This window comes from Entelurus aequoreus, linkage group LG20, assembly GCF_033978785.1.
Source record: "Entelurus aequoreus isolate RoL-2023_Sb linkage group LG20, RoL_Eaeq_v1.1, whole genome shotgun sequence".
Classification (NCBI taxonomy): Eukaryota; Metazoa; Chordata; class Actinopteri; order Syngnathiformes; family Syngnathidae; genus Entelurus; species Entelurus aequoreus.
The window spans coordinates 22,424,514-22,447,297 of NC_084750.1; the positions used below are offsets into that span (position 1 = coordinate 22,424,514).

General features: G+C 37.5%; 1 protein-coding gene across 1 annotated transcript in view; it reads left to right on the forward strand.

The window, feature by feature from the left end:
• The window catches only part of kcnn3 (potassium intermediate/small conductance calcium-activated channel, subfamily N, member 3), a 267,632-nt gene that overhangs the window by 192,780 nt on the left and 52,068 nt on the right, over positions 1-22,784 (forward strand). Inside the window, 1 exon segment of the mRNA XM_062029641.1 lies at positions 16,351-16,461. Within this exon segment, the coding sequence (XP_061885625.1) occupies positions 16,351-16,461 (111 nt within the window).

Sequence of the window (22,784 nt, forward strand, 5' to 3'; positions counted from 1 at the left end):
CTGCGACCCCCCCCCACCCCGCACGTGACATTTCTAATATAAAGTAGTGTAAAGTTCTTACTTATATCTGTCAGCAAACTCGCCATGAAAGCGCTAAAACATACCGGTGTAGTGAGTTTACATTATTCACCCAAGGAACTTTAGTTATTAGAGAGCTCCGGTTGGACGGTTTGTCCACGGGACACATTTCCGGTGTTGTTGTTCCACTAGTGAGCCACGGATGAGGAGACGCTGCTCCGTTATTGATTGAAGTAAATTGTCAGTTGCTTCTCTTGGACGGCTTTTTTGTACGCGCTTCCCGTTGTGTCCAGTGTGTGTGTATTAGACAGCGGAAAATGCTAGCATGAACACCAAACTAATTCCTCGAGGTGACGAGCAATTTTTATTGAATATAATTAGAAATTCAGAAAAATATAAAAGTTAATAAAATGCATGTGTTCTGTTAATCCATAGATGGTAAAAATATTTATATATGTTTATATTATAAGTACCGTATTTTCCGGACTATAAGGCGCACTTAAAATTCTTTTTTTCCCCCTCAAAACTCGACAGTGCGCCTTGTACGCCTAATGTACGGAATAATTCTGGTTTTGCTTACCAACCTCGAAGGAATTTTATTTGGTACATGGTGTAATATGTGTGACCGGTAGATGGCAGTCAAACATAAGAGATATGTGTAGACTGCAATATGACTTAAGTAAACAACACCAACATTTTAAATGTTCCATTGAAAATATAGCACATTACACACGGCGCTCAAAAATCTATCAAAATGTTTTAGTACGACTTTGGTAAGCTACGAAGCCGCACCGCTTGATGGATTGTCGGCACATTAAACATAGGAGTATTATTATGGTGTGTGTTTAAGGTAATACATATCTGGCGTTTTGTTTTGCAATATTATGCAAAAGCAACTTTTCTTGCCTTCTGGTACCTGCTGATCTGTTTTTGGGATCTGCATAAATCCTGAAAAATTGCGCGTCTTTGTAGTCCGTGCCGACACCGATAAGCTTCTCCTTTTTCTCTATCTTCTTGTTATGGGACATTCATCCTCCACTGTTGCCATTTCTAATATAAAGTAGTGTAAAGTTCCTACTTATATCTGTCAGTAAACTCGCCATGAAAGCGCTAAAACATACCGGTGTAGTGAGTTTACATTATTCACCCAAGGAACTTTAGTTATTATAGTTCCGGTTGGACGTTTTTTTACGGGACACATTTTCAGTGTGGTTGTTTCCGGATGAGGAGACGCTGCTCCGTTATTGATTGAAGTAAAGTCTGAATGTCATTAAAACAGTTAGCGCCATCTTTTGACACTTCTTCCCCTCCCGTCCTTGCACGCTACACCGCTACAACAAAGATGACGGGGAGAAGTTTTTTTTGGCATGCTAGCTCATTTTGCTCATATTTTTTGTTCCTTGAAGCTGCTAACTGTCAGCATTTCAGTTTTGGCTTTGGCTCTTCAACAAAATCCATACATTGTACTGGTTCTGAAGGTGAAAAACTACCAAAATGGTGCCCGGAATCCTTTCATTTAACAGTATGTGTCCCTCGGTCTTGTTCTATGCAAAAGTACACTACCGTTCAAAAGTTTGGGGTCACATTGAAATGTCCTTATTTTTGAAGGAAAAGCACTGTACTTTTCAATGAAGATAACTTTAAACTAGTCTTAACTTTAAAAGAAATACACTCTATACATTGCTAATGTGGTAAATGACTATTCTAGCTGCAAATGTCTGGTTTTTGGTGCAATATCTACATAGGTGTATAGAGGCCCATTTCCAGCAACTATCACTCCAGTGTTCTAATGGTACAATGTGTTTGCTCATTGGCTCAGAAGGCTAATTGATGATTAGAAAACCCTTGTGCAATCATGTTCACACATCTGAAAACAGTTTAGCTCGTTACAGAAGCTACAAAACTGACCTTCCTTTGAGCAGATTGAGTTTCTGGAGCATCACATTTGTGGGGTCAATTAAACGCTCAAAATGGCCAGAAAAAGAGAACTTTCATCTGAAACTCGACAGTCTATTCTTGCTCTTAGAAATGAAGGCTATTCCACAAAATTGTTTGGGTGACCCCAAACTTTTGAACGGTAGCGTATTTGCGGTTGTTTTTGCTTGAAGCTAAAAAAAACAAACAAAAAAATGATGGCACTCGTGCTGTGTAAATGTTGCACAGCAGCACAGATGGTATTTCCCCCCGTTTTTCTGACAGCGAGGTGGATGGCTGCGCCGTTTGCGGAACGGGCGAGGGAAACACTCGGCGGCGTGAAACAAATCACAGCGGCTTGCGGCAATCCGTCTGTGGAGATTGCACAGGGAACCCCGTCGGAATCCAACAGACGTGGGCACACACACACACACACACACACTGCCTGCATAAAATAATCAGCAGCGTGCTGTGTCAGACCAAAGAGCAGAAACACACACTGTACTCGCACATTTTGTACTGCAGCAATTCATCAAGGGCTCTTTCCTCTAAAGCAGGGGTCCCCAACCTTTTTTTTTTTGGTTTAATGTAGGCATTCTTTTCAGGGACTTGTGAAAAATACAACTCACCATAACGCTGAATTAGTTTCTTTGCAATGACATGCTGATGGAAATCAGCCTTTGGCTACAATCTTGTCACTTTTCTATTTGATATGTTCATTAACGTGAAGTGAAGTGAATTATATTTATATAGCGCTTTTCTCTAGTGACTCAAAGCGCTTTACATAGTGAAACCCAATATCTAAGTTACATTTAAACCAGTGTGGGTGGCACTGGGAGCAGGTGGGTAAAGTGTCTTGCCCAAGGACACAACGGCAGTGACCAGGATGGCGGAAGCGGGAATCAAACCTGGAACCCTCAAGTTGCTGGCACGGCCACTCTACCAACCGAGCTATACCGCCCCAATGTGCATTGTATCACGTCACAAAGTTCTAACAAATGGTGACTTCCTATGAGGAGTTTTATTGTACATCTATAAACAAGCTTATTGGTGTGTCTAGTGCACGGGTGCAGGCATGTGATTTTTCCATCTAAAGTCGGAATTCCGTCTTTTTTAATCTCGGGGGTAAAAAAATTATCTCCTGTTTTTCGGGGGGGGTTTCCGACCCTAAATCAAGATTCCAGATGTAGTTTATATTACGCCGTAGTTGATTGGTCGATATGTTCCTTGTGACCAATCAGGACATCTGTTATGAATGATGACGTTAATAACGTCATCATACCGCCATTTTCCATATGTAAACGATGTCGGTTCTCGAGAAAAAGGACGCTTTACGAGTAAAATAAATTGATAAACATGTCAAAAATAAGTTTCGATGGGACTGGATGGAAAGGGAAATCACTGATACTGTTGGAAAGAAGGAAGTTACGACTTTGTTCGGTGATTTTATTCGGAAAATCGATCGTCCCGGAAAGGTTTTGTGCACGTGGTGTCATGATAATATTGACTATGGATCACGAGGTTTCAAGGCTTTGGAAGTACATGCGAAACGCCAAAAACATATGAAACAACTTGAAGCAAGGAAAACGAACTTTTCACTAGCTGGTACTTTTGGATGTCAACCGAAAGTGAGCAAACCTTACGGACTTCATCCTTTGTTTACATCGAGAGGAAAGATCCACCCAAACAACCCACTTCAGTTGCAGACAGGGTTGTTAATAATGAGGTAAGCGAAAAAATATTTGCTTGCGAAATACGCATGTTTGTTTTAAATATTAACCAATTATTGCTTTGCGAAATATAAATGGGTTTTTCTAAAAATAAAAAAGCCACGTGAAAATATATTATGAAATTACAGAAATTCAAAGAGTCGCATTATTGAATCCAGTTAACAATTTATTTGAAATAAATTTGCATATAATACTATTTTGTAATATTAAGTTCTTATGTAGTCTCTTGAAACTATTGTCAGTGGTGTAACAATCTTGAAGGTAAATATTTTCACACTTGTTTCATGCAATATGTCAGTGTCCTCACATTATTATTATTTCCTATATTCAAATATGAGTAAACAATACTAAACACGTTTAATTATTTTCATAAATTTATATCCTATTTTGGCGAAAAGAATGAAATGTTTACATTTGGTATTTTGTTAAATACATTTGCAAGGAAAGCTCATGTTAGGGCTGGGCTCTCCGAGAAAGCTAATGTGTGAAGTGAACTGAAGTAATGTGGTAATACTGTAAATAAACTGTAGATAATATCACTGATCAATGTGACACCTGTGGATGTGAAATGAACACAAGATGTAAATATTAGTGACTAAATACTGTTGGGACTGAACCATATACAGTGATTCATTAGGATAACTGGGTTATGTATGTTCTATTAATGATGTTTTCATGTCTTTAAACACTAAAATATTTTCTTCAAATGGTGCTGTCTTTGTTAATTTTAGCATGTTAAATTGGTGAAAAACCAGGAGCTTCGGGGGGCGTTGCCCCCCTTGTCCCCCCACCAGTGCCCTTGTGGGCTGGTGGGACCTGGCTGGACCTGGCTGGGGGCCTTCGTCCCCCAGACCCCCGGAAATTTTTTCAGTCGTTTTCATTGTGGTCAAATCACATGCCTGGGGTGTCAAACTCAAGGCCCGCGGGCCAGATCTGGCCCTCCGCCTCATTGTATATGGCCCGCACAATAATATGTGGCAATAAAATACCTTATATTTTCTTTATTTACTTTCTTATTTTCTTACTAAAGGTATTAGGTTTTTTTTTCAAGTTTTCAAGTGTAAGCCACTATGACACTGTTGTTGATTTCTAATTTTTTTATTATTTTCTATTAATGTTTTTAATGATAATATCAATGAGGGTTTTTTTAATCACTGCTATTTTGAAATTGTTACTAATATTGATGCGGTTGTCGATAATGTTCATTTTTGTTTCACTACATTTGGATTGTTCCGTGTCATGTTTGTGTGTCCTCAATTGCTCTGTTTGTTGTTGTTCTTAATGTTGCTGGGACTGGTTTGGTTTTGGAATTGGATTGCATTATTGTGGTATTGTTTTGTTGATTGATTAATAAATTCATTAAAAAAAATTTAAAAAAATAAAAGTTTGACAGGGGAAAATAATAGTGTCCAATATTGCAACAAATATTATATTATCTAACTTTGTTGGTCAAAATCCAAATAAATACTTAACTTATGGTTTCGAAGCAAGTTATCCATCAAATTGTACACTATTAAAATGACCAATAGATTTTAAAGTTAAAAGTACCAATGATTGGTGTGGTGAGATTATCCTCTGCATTTGAGCTATCACCCTCACCCCCTGGGAAGGTCAGGGGAGCAGCGGTAGACGCGCCCAGGAATAATTTTGGTGATTTAACCCCCAATTCCAACCCTTGATGCTGAGTGCCAAGCAGGGAGGTAATGGGTCCACTTTTTATAGTCTTTGGTATGACTCGGCCGGGGTTTGAACTCACGACCTACCGATCTCAGGGCGGACACTCGAACCACTAGGCCACTGAGCTGTGAAATTCATGGAGGTTTTTTTACAGCATATTACTGTAAGTCGAAAAACAAATGACCAATGTTGTTTTTTTTACAGTAAAATTCTGTCGACTTACTGTCAGTTTTTTTAGTTTTTTTTAAATCCACGGTTGATGATTTTATGGTACCACATTTTATTATGGTAAAAAAAAAACGGCAGCTGAGTTGCCAAAATAAAATTAAACAGCAGTACTGTATTTTTGTTGTAAAAATAATAATAATAAAATAACACCATATGTTTTACAGTAAAAAAAACAGCAGTCAAATGCACAGATTTGTTTTACTCTTTACGTAAAAATTGTTTTAAAATATTAAAATTAATTAATTATTTACTGTTACAAGCAGCCCTCTATTGGCAGCCATGACTGCGGTGTGGCCCTCTATGAAAACAAGTTTGACACCCCTGGTCTCGTGGGACAGGCCAAAATTAAGTAGGAGAAAATGCAGTCCTTTATAAACTAGAAGAGGCAATTCCTCAAAGGAATTGCGTGTGAATGCTCCAATGCTGAAGTTGAAGTGAAATGCTGACCGAATGTAGTTTGAATGTAAGAATAGTTTGAATGTTGGAATGTTGAAGAGCTGACGCTGAACTGAAATGCTAATTTGGGAAAGTGTTAGTTTGAATGTCCAGGAGAAGAGGAATGTGTGGATGTTGGAATGGTTTGAATAGGTTGAAAAATGTGGGAATTGTGTAACTTGGAAAAATGTCCCATTCATTTCAATGGGAACTTCCTGGAAGTTTGGAAATTTTGGGAAAAGCGGGGATTTTTGAAAATGATTAGGAGCATTAATGTCCTGAATAGGCTGAATTGGTTGGTGTTGGAATTGTTTAAATCGGGCAAGAAATGTTGAAGTAGTAAATGGTATTAGAGAATTTCGGGAAAATGGGGAATTTTTTTTTAACTTAGAAAAAGGTAGTTTGAATGTCCAGGATGGTGGGATGTGTTGGAGGTGGAATGGTTCGAATGGGTTGAAGAATGTGGGAATTGCGGAAGTTTGAAAAATTGGCCAATTCATTTTGAATGGGGAAAATGCAACAAAAAAAAAAGGAATTGTGTTAAATCCGGGAATTTTTTTTAGAATTGTTGAAGTAGAGCACATAATTCCTGAACAGGCTGAATATTTTGAAGTTGGAATGGTTTAAATCAGATAAAAAATGTGGGAAATGTGCAACTTGGAAAAAGGTCCCATTCATTTCAATGGGAACTTCCTGGAAATTTGGGAATTTGGGGAAAAGCGGGGATTTTTGAAAATGATTAGGAGCATGAATTTCCTGAATGAGCTGAATTGGTTGGTGTTGGAATTGTTTAAATCGGGCAAGAAATGTTGAAGTAGTAAATGGTATTAGGGAATTTCGGGGAAATCTGGAATTTTTTTCAACTTGGAAAAAGGTAGTTTGAATGTCCAGGATGGTGGGATGTGTTGAAGGTGGAATGGTTTGAATGGGTTGAAGAATGTGGGAATTGCGGAAGTTTGAAAAATGGCCAATTCATTTTGAATGGGGAAAATACAAAAAAAAAAAAAGGAATTGTGTTAAATCCGGGAATTTTTTTTAGAATTGTTGAAGTAGAGCACATAATTCCTGAACAGGCTGAATATTTAGAAGTTGGAATGGATTGAATCAGATGAAAAATGTGGGAATTGTGGAACTTTGAAGAATGTCCCATTCATTTCAATGGGAATTTCCCCAAAATGTGGGAATTTCGGGAAAAGTGGGAATTTTTTTGAAAATGGTGAGAAAAAAACTTGAATGGTGTGAATGAGTTGAAATGGTTGGTGTTAAAATTGTTCTAATCGGTCGAGAAATGTTGAAGTAGTAACATGTTGAATTGAAAACTGGTATTACGGAATTCCTGGAATTTCGGTAAAACCGGGCATTTTTTCAGTTAAAAAAAACAACTTCCTTTTTTTTTGTCCTGATTAAGAAGAATGTTTTGACGGTGGAACAGTTGAAGTGGGTTGAAAAATGTGGAAGGAGTAGTCGCCAGAAAAAAGGGTGGAAATAGGGCTTTGGAAAAGCAGGAATTCTGAAAAATCCTGGAATTTTTTTGAACTTGGAAAAGGGGCAGTTTGAATTTCCAGAATGGTGGAATAGGTTGAAGTTGGAATGGTTTGAATCTAATGAAAAATATGGGAATTGTGGAACTTTTAAGAATGTCCCATTCATTTCAATGTGAATTTCCCAATAATTTGGGAATTTCGGGGAAAAGCGGGAATTTTTTTGAAAATGGTAAAAAAAAAACTTGAATGGTCTGAATGAGTTGAAATGGTTGGTGTTCAATTTTTTCAAATCGGTCGAGAAATGTTAAAGTAGTAAGTAACATGTTGAATTGAGAAATGGTATTACGGAATTCCTGGAATTTCGGTAAAACCGGGAATTTTTCCAGTTCAAAAAACAACTTAGTTTTTTGTCCTGATTAAGAGGAATGTTTTGATGGTGGAACAGTTGAAGTGGGTTGAAAATGTGGAAGGAGTAGTCACCAGAAAAAAGGGTGAAAATAGGGCTTTGGAAAAGCAGGAATTCTGGAAAACCCTGGAATTTTTCTGAACTTGGAAAAGGGGAAGTTTGAATTTCCAGAATGGTGGAATAGGTTGAAGTTGGAATGGTTTGAATCTAATGAAAAATATGGGAATTGTGGAACTTTTAAGAATGTCCCATTCATTTCAATGGGAATTTCCCAAAAATTTGGGAATTTCGGGGAAAAGCGGGAATTTTTTTGAAAATGCTAAAAAAAAAAACTTGAATGGTCTGAATGAGTTGAAATGGTTGGTGTTAAATTTTTTCAAATCGGTCGAGAAATGTTAAAGTAGTAACATGTTGAATTGAGAAATGGTATTACGGAATTCCTGGAATTTCGGTAAAACCAGGAATTTTTCCAGTTCAAAAAACAACTTAGTTTTTTGTCCTGATTAAGAGGAATGTTTTGATGGTGGAACGGTTGAAGTGGGTTGAAAAATGTGGAAGGAGTAGTCGCCAGAAAAAAGGGTGGAAATAGGGCTTTGGAAAAGCAGGAATTCTGGAAAATCCTGGAATTTTTTTAACTTGGAAAAGGGGCAGTTTGAATTTCCAGAATGGTGGAATAGTTTGAAGTTGGAGTGGTTTGAATCTAATGAAAAATATGGGAATTGTGGAACTTTTAAGAATGTCCCATTCATTTCAATGGGAATTTCCCCAAAATTTGGGAATTTCGGGAAAAGCGGGATTTTTTGGGAAAATGGTGGAAAAAAACTTGAATGGTCTGAATGAGTTGAAATGGTTGGTGTTAAAAATGTTCAAATGGGTCGAGAAATGTTGAAGTGGTAACATGTTGAATTGAGAAATGGTATTACGGAATTCCTGGAACATCGGTAAAACCGGGAATTTTTCCAGTTCCAAAAACAACTTTGTTTTTTTGTCCTGATTAAGAGGAATGTTTTGATGTTTGAAGTGGGTTGAAAAATTTGGAAGGAGTAGTAGCAAGAAAAAAGGGTGGAAATAGAGCTTTGGAAAAGCAGGAATTCTGGAAAATCCTGGAATTTTTTTGAACTTGGAAAAGGGGAAGTTTGAATTTCCAGAATGGTGGAATAGGTTGAATGTAGAATGGGTTAAATAGCTTAAAAAATGTGGAAATGGTGGAAGTTTGAAAAATGGCCAATTCATTTTGAATGGGGAAAAATGTCCCGGGAAACCTGGAATTCTGGGAAATCTGGGAATTTTTGGAATTTTTCAAGGGAAAGCCTGCGATTCCCGAATAGGCTGAACAGTTTGAAGTTGGAACGGTTTGAATCGGGTGAAAAATGTGGAAGGTAGAACGCGCCGAAATCTGGAGAAGAAGAATAAGAAGAAGAAGAATAACAATATGGGCTGCTTGCATCATGTGAATGGGCTGCTTGCATTGCAGCAGGCCCATAATAAATAGATGAATTGTGGTGTAGAAAACCATATGTGTGAATTAGGGATGTCCGATAATGGCTTTTTGCAGATATTCCGATATTGTCTAACTCTTAATTACCGATACCGATATCAACCGATACCGATATATACAGTTGTGGAATTAACACATTATTATGCCTAATTTGGACAACCAGATATGGTGAAGATAAGGTCCTTTTTAAAAAAATTAATTAAATAAAATAAGATAAATAAAAAAATAAAAAATTATTGAATAAAAAAGAAAGTAAAACAGTTACATAGAAACTAGTAATTAATGAAAATGAGTAAAATTAACTGTTAAAGGTTAGTACTATTATTGGACCAGCAGCACGCACAATCATGTGTGCTTACGGACTGTATCCCTTGCAAACTGTATTGATATATATTGATATATAATGTAGGAACCAGAATATTAATAACAGAAAGAAACAACCCTTTTGTGTGAATGAGTGTAAATGGGGGAGGGAGGTTTTTTGGGTTGGTGCACTAATTGTAAGTGTATCTTGTGTTTTTTATGTTGATTTATTAAAAAAAAAAAAAAAACGATACCGATAATAAAAAAAACGATACCGATAATTTCCGACATTACATTTTAAAGCATTTATCGGCCGATAATATCGGACATCTGTAGTGTGAATGCTTTGGAGCATTCACACAATTATTTCATGTTTCTCTATTTCACGAACCGGTGGTTGGAGACCACTGCTCTAAAGCATCAACGTGGATGAACGCTCTCCGTGGGCTGCCGTCATATTTTATGCATCGTTTTGGAATAAACACAAATAGAGCGGACAGACTCGGGCGCTAATGTCGCATTTTTACTCAGTTATTTTTGTGCGTCCTTTTTTATAAAGGAGCGGCGAGGAAAAAGGGAGGAAGAGGCGGCCATACCTCTTCATTAAACGCCATAATCTTAATTCATCTTTATCAGGCGATATGTGACCTCATTAACATTGGCCCGTGTCGTCCTCTTCCTCCCACTCCACGCCTGCCGGATTCACCCCCCCCCCCCCTTCCCATTTGCATGCACTCGCAGCGCTGCGCTCTCTTTATCTTTCCCGCCCTCGTTCCTCTCCCCGTTTGCAAAAAAAAAAAAAAAAAAACCCGGCGTCTAATCTGAAAGTTAACTAAGTCACTTCCCGAGCGCACACATTGGAGCATCATGCGGGCGGCGAGGAGACCGGCACCGTGTAATTAAGATTGGCGGCGTCTCATTGAGTGACATTATGTGGTGTCAATCCCGGATGCTTTTCCCAGCCGTACCGGGGCAGATTTGTCAGCCGCACGCCGGCGAGATATAGGAGGAGGATCTCACACCAGATGGATTTGAAGTGAAAATAGACTTGGCTCGCGTCGCGACGCGAAGGAACAGAACTCTCCCATCTTTATCCTCGCTCGTCCAGGCGGACTGGACACTGGCCAAAAGTTGGCGGGCTCTCTTGGTTGCATTGTTGGGTCTGCTCCTGTCCCAGGAGACGATGGCGTGGAACACCACAGAGGCCACCACAGTGTATATGTTTTTTGTTGTTTTACTTTTGTAGCTGTGTAGAAGTGGCTGGTTGCATCAGCTCTGCTCTTTTAATGTCTTTAATGTGTTCTTTGATGTTTCCCTCTTACACACGTTTATGTGTGCTATGGCGATGAGTTTTGTTTTTTTTCCCCTCTCCAGGGGCCCAGTCTTAGGCCCCTTCTACACTAAGCCGACTAAGGTTATCCAGGGTAAATCCCACCTAACCTTATCCACACACACACACACTATGGTCGTTTAAGACGCGCACGTCATAGTCACCTCTAGTATGGCTTTGTGTGCAAGTTCTTCAATTAAATGGAACTTATCTGAACAATATCCAGTGTTGTGGTTAGGGATGTCCGATAATGGCTTTTTGCCGATATCCGATATTGTCCAACTCTTAATTACCCATACCGACATCAACCGATATCAACCGATACCGATATACACAGTCGTGGAATTAACACATTATTATGCCTAATTTGGACAACCAGGTATGGTGAAGATAAGGTCCTTTTTTTTTTAAATTAATAAAATAGAATGATATAAATAAATTAAAAATATTTTCTTGAATAAAAAAGAAAGTAAAACAGTATAAAAACAGTTACATAGAAAACTAGTAATTAATGAAAATGAGTAAAATGAACTGTTAAAGGTTAGTACTATTAGTGGACCAGCAGCACGCACAATCATGTGTGCTTACGGACTGTATCCCTTGCAGACTGTATTGATATATATTGATATATAATGTAGGAACCAGAATATTAATAACAGAAAGAAACAACCCTTTTGTGTGAATGAGTGTAAATGGGGGAGGGAGGTTTTTTGGGTTGGTGCACTAATTGTAAGTGTATCTTGTGTTTTTTATGTTGATTTAATTAAAAAAAAAAAAAAAAACGATACCGATACCGATAATAAAAAAACCGATACCAATAATTTCCAATATTACATTTTAAAGCATTTATCGGACATCTCTAGTTATGGTATTTCAATTACCGTATTTTTCGGACTATAAGTCGCAGTTTTTTTCATAGTTTGGCCGGGGGTGCGACTTATACTCAGGAGCGACTTATGTGTGAAATTATTAACACATTACCGTAAAATATCAAATAATATTATTTAGCTCATTCACGTAAGAGACTAGACGTATAAGATTTCATGGGATTTAGCGATGAGGAGTGACAGATTGTTTGGTAAAGGTATAGCATGTTCTGTATGTTATAGTTATTTGAATGACTCTTACCATAATATGTTACGTTAACATACCAGGCACGTTCTCAGTTGGTTATTTATGCGCCATATAACGTACACTTATTCAGCCTGTTGTTCACTATTCTTTATTTATTTTAAATTGCCTTTCAAATGTCTATTCTTGGTGTTGGGTTTTATCAAATACATTTCCCCCAAAAATGCGTCTTATACTCTAGTGCGACTTATATGTTTTTTTCCTTCTTTATTATGCATTTCCGGCCGGTGCGACTTATACTCCGGAGCGACTTATACTCCGAAAAATACGGTGTATGTTTTTTTTGTTGTTGTTTTTGTTTTACTTTTGTAGCTGTGTGTAGAAGTGGCTGGTTGCATCATCTCTGCTCTTTTAATGTCTTTAATGTCCTTTGTGTTCTTTGATGTTTCTCTCTTACACACATGATTATGTGTGCTATGGCGATGAGGTTTCTCCCCCCCCCCTCTCTTTCTCCAGGGGCCCAGTCTTAGGCCCCTTCTACACTAAGCCGACTAAGGTTATCCAGGGTGCATCCCACCTAACCTTATCCACACACACACACTATGGTCGTTTAAGACGCGCACGTCATAGTCACCTCCAGTGTTGCTTTGTGTGCAAGTTCTTCAATTAAATGGAACTTATCTGAACAATATCCAGTGTTGTGGTTAGGGATGTCCGATAATGGCTTTTTGCCGATATCTGATATTCCGATATTGTCCAACTCTTCATTACCGATATCAACCGATACCGATATATACAGTCGTGGAATTAACACATTATTATGCCTAATTTGGACAACCAGGTATGGTGAAGATAAGGTCCTTTTAAAAAAATTAATAAAATAAAATAAGATAAATGAATTAAAAACATTTTCTTGAATAAAAAAGAAAGTAAAACAATATAAAAACAGTTACATTGAAAACTAGTAATTAATGAAAATGAGTAAAATGAACTGTTAAAGGTTAGTACTATTAGTGGACCAGCAGCACGCACAATCATGTGTGCTTACGGACTGTATCCCTTGCAGACTGTATTGATATATATTGATATATAATGTAGGAACCAGAATATTAATAACAGAAAGAAACAACCCTTTTGTGTGAATGAGTGTAAATGGGGGAGGGAGGTTTTTTGGGTTGGTGCACTAATTGTAAGTGTATCTTGTGTTTTTTATGTTGATTTAATTAAAAAAAAAAAAAAAAAAAAAACGATACCGATACCGATAATAAAAAAAACGATACCAATAATTTCCAATATTACATTTTAAAGCATTTATCGGAAATCTCTAGTTATGGTATTTCAATTACCGTATTTTTCGGACTATAGGTCGCAGTTTTTTTCATAGTTTGGCGGGGGGTGCGACTTACACTCAGGAGCGACTTATGTGTGAAATTAACACATTACCGTAAAATATCAAATAATATTTTTAGCTCATTCATGTAAGAGACTAGACGTATAAGATTTCATGGGATTTAGCGATTAGGAGTGACAGATTATTTGGTAAAGGTATAGCATGTTCTATATGTTATAGTTATTTGAATGACTCTTACCATAATATGTTACGTTAACATACCAGGCACGTTCTCAGTTGGTTATTTATGCCTCATATAACGTACACTTATTCAGCCTGTTGTTCACTATACTTTATTTATTTTAAATTGCCTTTCAAATGTCTATTCTTGGTGTTGGCTTTTATCAAATAAATTTCCCCCAAAAATGCGTCTTATACTCTAGTGCGACTTATATGTTTTTTTCCTTCTTTATTATGCATTTCCGGCCGGTGCGACTTATACTCCGGAGCGACTTATACTCCGAAAAATACGGTGTATGTTTTTTTTGTTGTTGTTGTTGTTTTACTTTTGTAGCTGTGTGTAGAAGTGGCTGGTTGCATCATCTCTGCTCTTTTAATGTCTTTAATGTCCTTTGTGTTCTTTGATGTTTCTCTCTTACACACATGATTGTGTGCTATGGCGGTGAGGTTCCCCCCCCCCCCCCCCCTCCAGGGGCCCAGTCTTAGGCCCCTTCTACACTAAGCCGACTAAGGTTATCCAGGGTGAATCCCACCTAACCTTATCCACACACACACACTATGGTCGTTTAAGACGCGCACGTCATAGTCACCTCCAGTGTTGCTTTGTGTGCAAGTTCTTAAATTAAATGGAACTTATCTGAACAATATCCAGTGTTGTGGTTAGGGATGTCCGATAATGGCTTTTTGCCGATATCTGATATTCCGATATTGTCCAACTCTTAATTACCGATACCGATATCAACTGATACCGATATATACAGTCGTGGAATTAACACATTATTATGCCTAATTTGGACAGCCAGGTATGGTGAAGATAAGGTCCTTTTTAAAAATAATAATAAAATAAAATAAGATAAATAAATTAAAAACATTTTCTTGAATAAAAAAGAAAGTAAAACAATATAAAAACAGTTACATAGAAAACTAGTAATTAATGAAAATGAGTCAAATGAACTGTTAAAGGTTAGTACTATTAGTGGACCAGCAGCACGCACAATCATGTGTGCTTACGGACTGTATCCCTTGCAGACTGTATTGATATATATTGATATATAATGTAGGAAGCAGAATATTAATAACAGAAAGAAACAACCCTTTTGTGTGAATGAGTGTAAATGGGGGACGGAGGTTTTTTGGGTTGGTGCACTAATTGTAAGTGTATCTTGTGTTTTTTATGTTGATTTAATTAAAAAATATCGATACCGATAATAAAAAAACCGATACCAATAATTTCCAATATTACATTTTAAAGCATTTATCGGACATCTCTAGTTATGGTATTTCAATTACCGTATTTTTCGGACTATAAGTCGCAGTTTTTTTCATAGTTTGGCCGGGGGTGCGACTTATACTCAGGAGCGACTTATGTGTGAAATTATTAACACATTACCGTAAAATATCAAATAATATTATTTAGCTCATTCATGTAAGAGACTAGACGTATAAGATTTCATGGGATTTAGCAATTAGGAGTGACAGATTGTTTGGTAAACGTATAGCATGTTCTATATGTTATAGTTATTTGAATGAGTCTTACCATAATATGTTACGTTAACATACCAGGCACGTTCTCAGTTGGTTATTTATGCCTCATATAACGTACACTTATTCAGCCTGTTGTTCACTATTCTTTATTTATTTTAAATTGCCTTTCAAATGTCTATTCTTGGTGTTGGGTTTTATCAAATACATTTCCCCAAAAAATGCGACTTATATATGTTTTTTTCCTTCTTTATTATGCATTTTCGGCCGGTGCGACTTATACTCCGGAGCGACTTATACTCCGAAAAATACGGTAGATATCTGGTCAGGACACTCCTCACTCTTTTGCCTTCACCTTCATTGTCCATTCCTTTTTTGGTGACTTTATATACTCTGGACCTAGACGTTGAGTCTGCGACATACACGACGGACAATAACTGATACAGTCTGCTTTGCCAGTCCAAATGTATTTGATGTTTTCCGTAGTCTTCCCTCGACGGCCAGGTAATACAAAGCACACGCTACCTTTGTTTTTTTTATGACATCCACGGGAGCCCGCATTCTCGTTGTCTCTACTTCGACAAACGGACAAAGATTTTCGCTAAGTAGTATCACAGCTGACCCGGACATTGGAAAGTTCTCTTGCCGTCCGAGAAGTGTTGTATCCCAAATAGCTGCAATCGCGCGTTTTCCTCTCTTAAGGTATTCATGTGTGATTTCCACAAGCGTCCGTACATGTAGAAGAATGAGAAACACGGGCATGTCTGGATGACTCGCTTCTATATTTCCAGTGGTTAGCTCCGGTTGTTACGAAGGTGGCTGTGGTGTGTTCTTTCTGACGTCTTTCTGACATCACTTCCTCTCCGAACTCAGTTTGTAAACTATCAATGAGTCCATACAAAGCTAAGTGCCGGAAAGTCAAGAAATAGACGTATTATTATTACTAAAATTATCCAAGGAGGGGAATCTTAAACGAATGGTTAGTGTGGCTGAAACGGGGCTTAGGCTAAATAATTATTTTAGGGGTAGGCCTTAGAATGAATTTTTTTTCTTACCCTCTCTCTCTCTCTGCTACCACTTCTTCTTCATAATTTTGTTGTCCCTCCACTAATTTTTGGGGGTTTTTGCAAATGAACCAGTTCCTCTTTCACCGCGACTGACTCAGTTCTCTGTTTCCCCCCCCCCCACCCCTCACCTCTTTCAGGGTGCCGGTTGCACAGCTCTGGTGGTTGCCGTGGTAGCCAGGAAGCTGGAGCTGACCAAGGCCGAGAAACACGTACACAACTTCATGATGGACACGCAGCTCACCAAGAGGGTGCGTAAGGCCTGGTGGCGTGAATGAGTGGGGCTCGACAATTCTGAAAAAAAAAAAAGTTCTGTTCTAGCTTACAACATTTTTTACATAGAACATTTTCTGGGCTTTTTTAAACAAAACAGGCTACTGTTGGCTGCAGTCACGCCAAAACATCATCAGCAACCACAACTGCCCCCCCATCTCGGCTTGCACCCACACGCACATGCAGTCAGGACTCATGTTATGTTCAAGAAACGTCGGAATTCACACAACTCTTTAACACTATGGTTGTGGTTTATGGCAGCGGTGTCCGAACTACTCCAAAATAAGGAGTCTTGCCCGCAGGAAGATTGCATTTATTTTAAACGACTGACTTTGATGCTGCCATTTTGCGGCAAACAAGCATCCAGTGTTGGGTAATTTTTACCAATGACCTTTATTTTTTCAGAATCTAAGGGCAGCATGTACTCATATGACCCAATGCAGACAACCTACCCTAGTCATAGTGCAAAAATTAAAAGCTCTAACAACACAAAATGTCAACAGACATGATCACACATAACACAACCTGCTCACTGAACCAAAATCACACAACTATGTGACCAAATTACGGCCCACGGGCCAAAAGCAGCCCACAAAATGTCATGAGTTTAATAAGGAGTCTCGCCCGCAGGAAGATTGCATTTATTTTAAAAAGACTGACTTTGATGCTGACATTTTGCCGCCGTCAAGCATCCGGTGTTGCTTAATTTTTACCAATGACCTTTCAGAATCTAAGGGAAGCATGTACTCATATGACCCAATGCAGACAACCTACCCTAGTCATGGTGCAAAAATTAAAAATCTAACAACACAAAATGTCAACACACATAACACAACCTGCTCACTGAACTGTGTGGATATTATAAAAAATGTCCATGCACTATAAAAAAAAAATCTAAATTACATCCATTTAAATCCATTACAAAGCATGATGGGAAAATGCAAAACATTGTATCCATGTTTGGCGCATCTTAGCTGCGAGTGCATCCTTTAATAAGGTCGTCATGGAAGTAAACACGGTAGGAGTCCAATTATATTAATTATTAATACATGTTATTAATATAATATTTAAACATATGTATAGGCTATAATATATATGATATAATATATATATATATATATATATATATATATATATATATATATATATATATATATATATATATATATATATATTAATATATAAAATAAAATAAATAAATAAATAAATAAATATATATATATATATATACAGTATGTATAGTTACTTTACATGCAGTCGGATTTTGGTCCAATGCGGCCCCCAAGTCAAAAAGTTCAGACACCCCTGGTTTATGGCGTTAGTTTATCCAACATGCATACAATTACAATATGATACATCGCACAATTACAGTTTCTCATTACAGCATGTCCGAAAAAGGAGTAGGAAGAACCAGAGCTTATTCAATCCTACCCAGTTTCGTATCATAGCAATTACTAACATGTGTCGCTACTGATTCTGTATCACAACAATACCTAAATCAATAAATCAGTAAATAAATACATCGGTGAATATAAGTCAATATTTATTAATTACATAAATAGCAATAAATATAGTAAACATAACTGCCAGGTTGCAAAAGTATTTTTGAGCAAAAGTAGATTTAATAAAAAATTATATATATATATACATTATTATTATTATTTAATTTTTTTGGGATTCATTTATTTTATTATTTTTATTTTTTTATATACAGTTTCAAAATATGTTGTTATGCCATCTTCATGGCACCAGAAGGAGCTCTTCTAACCTGTAATCTATAATGGAAAAGTTTCATTGTAATTATTATATACAAATAATACATTGCGAGAATCGGTTTGAATCGAGATTCACGTTGAATCGAATCACTGCCCAGGAATCGGAATCCGATCGAATCGTTTAGCATTAGTGACGGGTGAATGGCACACTCACCAGCTGTATTGACGCTGCACTGATACTGTGTTGGTGTTTCATGATGGTCATCTGCTGGATTCAATACAAATTGATTAGTCCCATTTAAATCCATGATGGTGATGAAACCCGATGTCATACGCGGGCACGCCACTCATCCGACTTCTTTTACTACGAGCTGTCACTTGTGAGAGAAAGAAGTGCGTCCCGATGAGCCCAGTTAGGCGCCTCGCTGTCTAACAACATGGCAGCTGTACATGATGCACACATGTTTTTTCTCTTAAAGTGACACACGCATTGAGGCTCCAGGGACACATTGTCACGCTTTGTGTTTCATGCTGCTGCAGTATTGTTTGAGCCGTCACTACTAAGCAGCATAGTGGTGTTATTGTTGAAATGGAATAAGCTGCAGCGATAAAGACCACTTTTTTGGTATTACGGTATCATTTAAATCTTGTGTTTGGCGTTTTTATTACTGTATTTATGTCCTCCAGGTACAAGGTGAGTGACTTAAGTGTTAATTTAGGTATATTGTAGGAACCACTTTATACGAGAACCATTTCCACTGTCAATTTCCGAAAGTGTAGTATTAAAAATATGAGATAATGTCGCACGTTTCTTGTGACGCGAACCGAAAATCTCTGTTTTGCTCGTCCACGCGCAGGTTTTGAAACTCTCTGCTATGGCTGAAGTTTTAAAAACTCTCAATTTTTAAGAAAAAAAGGTCAAACCTTTACATCGCAATCTAGGAACGAAACTAATGTGTAACCCAAGGACTCTCTTCATTTTGTTGTTACTTACTAACATACTTGCCAACCTTGAGACCTCCAATATCGGGAGGTGGGGGGTGGTGGGGCTTGGTCGGGGGCGTGGTTATTTACAGCTAGAATTCACCAACTCGAGTATTTCATATATATTTCATATATATATATATATATATATATATATATATATATATATATATATATATATATATATATATATATATATATATGAAATACTTGACTTCCAGTGAATTCTAGCTATATATATATATATATATATATATATATATATATATATATATATATATATATATATATATATATATATATATATATATATATATATATATATATATATATATATATTTATTTTATTTACATAGAAAAAAAATAATAATACTTGAATTTCAGTGTTCCGTTGGCTATCCATTAGATGGCAGTATTGTCCTGTTTAACTTATCCGTTCATTGGGCAGGCAAGCTGTTTATATTGTGGGAAAGCGGGCGTGAGAACAGGCTGTCCCCACTCAGTCTCAGGTCCGCATTGAGCTGGAGGGGGCGTGGCCTCCAGCTCCGGCTGAATACCGGGAGTTTGTCGGGAGAAAATCTCTGCCGGGAGGTTGTCGGGAGAGGCGCTGAATACCGGGATTCTCCCGCTAAAAACGGGAGGGTTGGCAAGTATGCTTACTAAAAACATGATTTTAAAGCCGTCATATTAGGGTTTTATATATTATATATAGAGTCGTTGAGTTACGCATGTCTGTAAATTGTGTTGTAGAGGTCTTGCTCCTCCGGGTTCTCTGGACCACCAATGACGGACATGACAGCCGTGTTCATCTTTGCGAAAAATGATTTATTTTGCAATAAGTTGTGCTTTTCAGCCATGTTAAAGTTTCTCTCGCTCGTTCTCCACCATCAACAACCCCCTATCCTTCCCGACTGCTGCCTTTAACAGAGCGACAGGTGATCAGACAAACACTCACAGCTGTGTCATCTATGCACCTGTCACTAATGTGCCAGTCCTGACACACCCCGCTTCGCTGCAGGTCCGCAGGCCACGCCCCCCCACACGTGTATATAAATGTGTATTTATGTGTGTATATGTATATATTTATATATGTGTGGCTGTATACAGTACGTGTGTATGTATATGTGAGTGTATTTATGTGTGTATTTACATGTGTATATATCTGTATGTGAATACATACAAATATACACAGTATGTTTTTGTGTGTGTATATATATATGTGTCTGTGTGTATATATGTATGTATATGTGTGTGTATTATATGTATATATACTGTATATATACAGTCGTGGTCAAAAGTTTACATACACTTGTAAAGGACATAATGTCATGGCTGTCTTGAGTTTCCAATCATTTCTACAACTATTATTTTTTTGTGATAGAGTGATTGGAGCACATACTTGTTGGACACAAAAAACATTCATGAAGTTTGGATCTTTTATGAATTTATTATGGGTCTACTGAAAATGTGACTAAATCTGCTGGGTCAAAAGTATACATACAGCAATGTTAATATTTGCTTACATGTCCCTTGGCAAGTTTCACTGCAATAAGGCGCTTTTGGTAGCCATCCACAAGCTTCTGCTTGAATTTTTGAGCACTCCTCTTGACAAAATTGATGCAGTTCAGCTAAATTTGTTGGTTTTCTGACATGGACTTGTTTCTTCAGCATTGTCCACACGTTTAATGTCAGGACTTTGGGAAGGCCATTCTAAAACCTTCATTCTAGCCTGATTTAGCCATTCCTTTACCACTTTTGACGTGTGTTTGGGGTCAAGACCCAACCTCCAGGCTGATGATTTTAGGTTGTCCTGAAGAATTTGGAGGTAATCCTCCTTTCTCATTGTCCCATTTACTCTCTTTAAAGCACCAGTTCCATTGGCAGCAAAACAGGCCCGGAGCATAATACTACCACCACCATGCTAGACGGTAGGAATGGTGTTCCTGGGATTAAAGGCCTCACCTTTTCTCCTCCAAACATATTGCTGGATATTCTGGCCAAACAGCTACATTTTTGTTTCATCTGACACCACATTGACAAAGATAAGACCTTCTGGAGGAAAGTTCTGTGGTCAGATTAAACAAAAATGTAGCTGTTTGTTACTGACGGGACGGATAACACGTACTTGTGGTCTGCATCAGGGGTCGCAAACCGCTTGGGTGTCATGTATGCCCTTTTCCCCGGCAAAAATAAAAAGTATCAAAAGTAAACTTGACTTGGAAATGTGCGGTGCCTCGCACTAATAACTTCATGCTTCACGTATGCACATTTCTACAGGTCGTTCGGGCGTTGCCGTAAAAAGATCGAGACAAGGACACAAAATCCACTTATTCGCCAATCATTTAATGCTTCATATTCATATTTGTGAGGACGTCTATTAATTTATACAGGCGATCATCCGGTGGTTGCGGCCCATTAATGGCAGCGGACACAGTGGAGGAATGGGCTGACTTTGTGTCACATACAGCTGCTACCGCAAGTAGCTCTTCGGGGTTGTAATAATAAATTGAGTAATCAAACGAGAGTCAAAGTCTTCTGTATCCTTTTTTTTTATATATGCCGTCATGTTTAAATTTAAGGGATTGCAAACCAAATATCACATAATTTTCACATGAAACTCTATTCTGGCTGTGAGCAGGCTACTGTATGAACACACTGTGTTGTAAGTTACACAAATGATATTATATTAATTATATTGGGGTCAATCAGAGTTACCCACATGTGCTCCCACATCTTCTAAAGTTTTAGGTATCATTGCAGCGACCATCTTTTCAAACGGGGTAAACCTTACTTTATAGTGGTGTCCCGATACCAATATTTTGGTACCGGTACCAAAGTGTATTTCCATACTTTTCTGTACTTTTCGATACTTTTCTAATTAAAGGGGATCACAAAAAATGGCATTTTTGGCTTTATTTTAACAAAAAATCTTAGGGTACATTAAACATATGTTCATTACTGCAAGTTTGTCCTTAAATAAAATAGTGAACATACAAGACAACTCGTCTTTTAGTAGTAAGTAAGCAAACAAAGGCTCCTAATTTAGCTGCTGACATGTGCAGTAAGTAACATATTGTGTCATTTATCTACCTATTATTTTGTCAAAATTATTAAGGACAAGTGGTAGAAAATGAATTATGAATCCACTTGTTCATTTACTGTTAATATCTGCTTACTTTCTCTTTTAACATGTTATATCTACACTTCTGTTAATATGTAATAATCACTTATTCTTCTGTTGTTTGATACTTTACATTAGTTTTGGATGATACCACAAATTTGGGTATCAATCCGATACCAAGTAGTTACAGGATCATACATTGGTCATATTCAAAGTCCTCATGTGTCCAGGGACATATTTCCTGAGTTTATAATCATAATATAAATTTTAAAAAAAACAAAGGAAGATTTTGTGGTGCTAAAAAATATCGATGTAATCATAGTAGTATCAACTAGAAATGCTGTTGTACTTGGTATCATTACAGTGGATGTTAACTGTAGATCCACCAATGGCATTTGTTTACATTCAGGAACGGCGTCATTAACGGTGACACCGGTGAGCTACGGTGTGTAGTGAAGCATGTTTAGCTATTCCTCGTCCT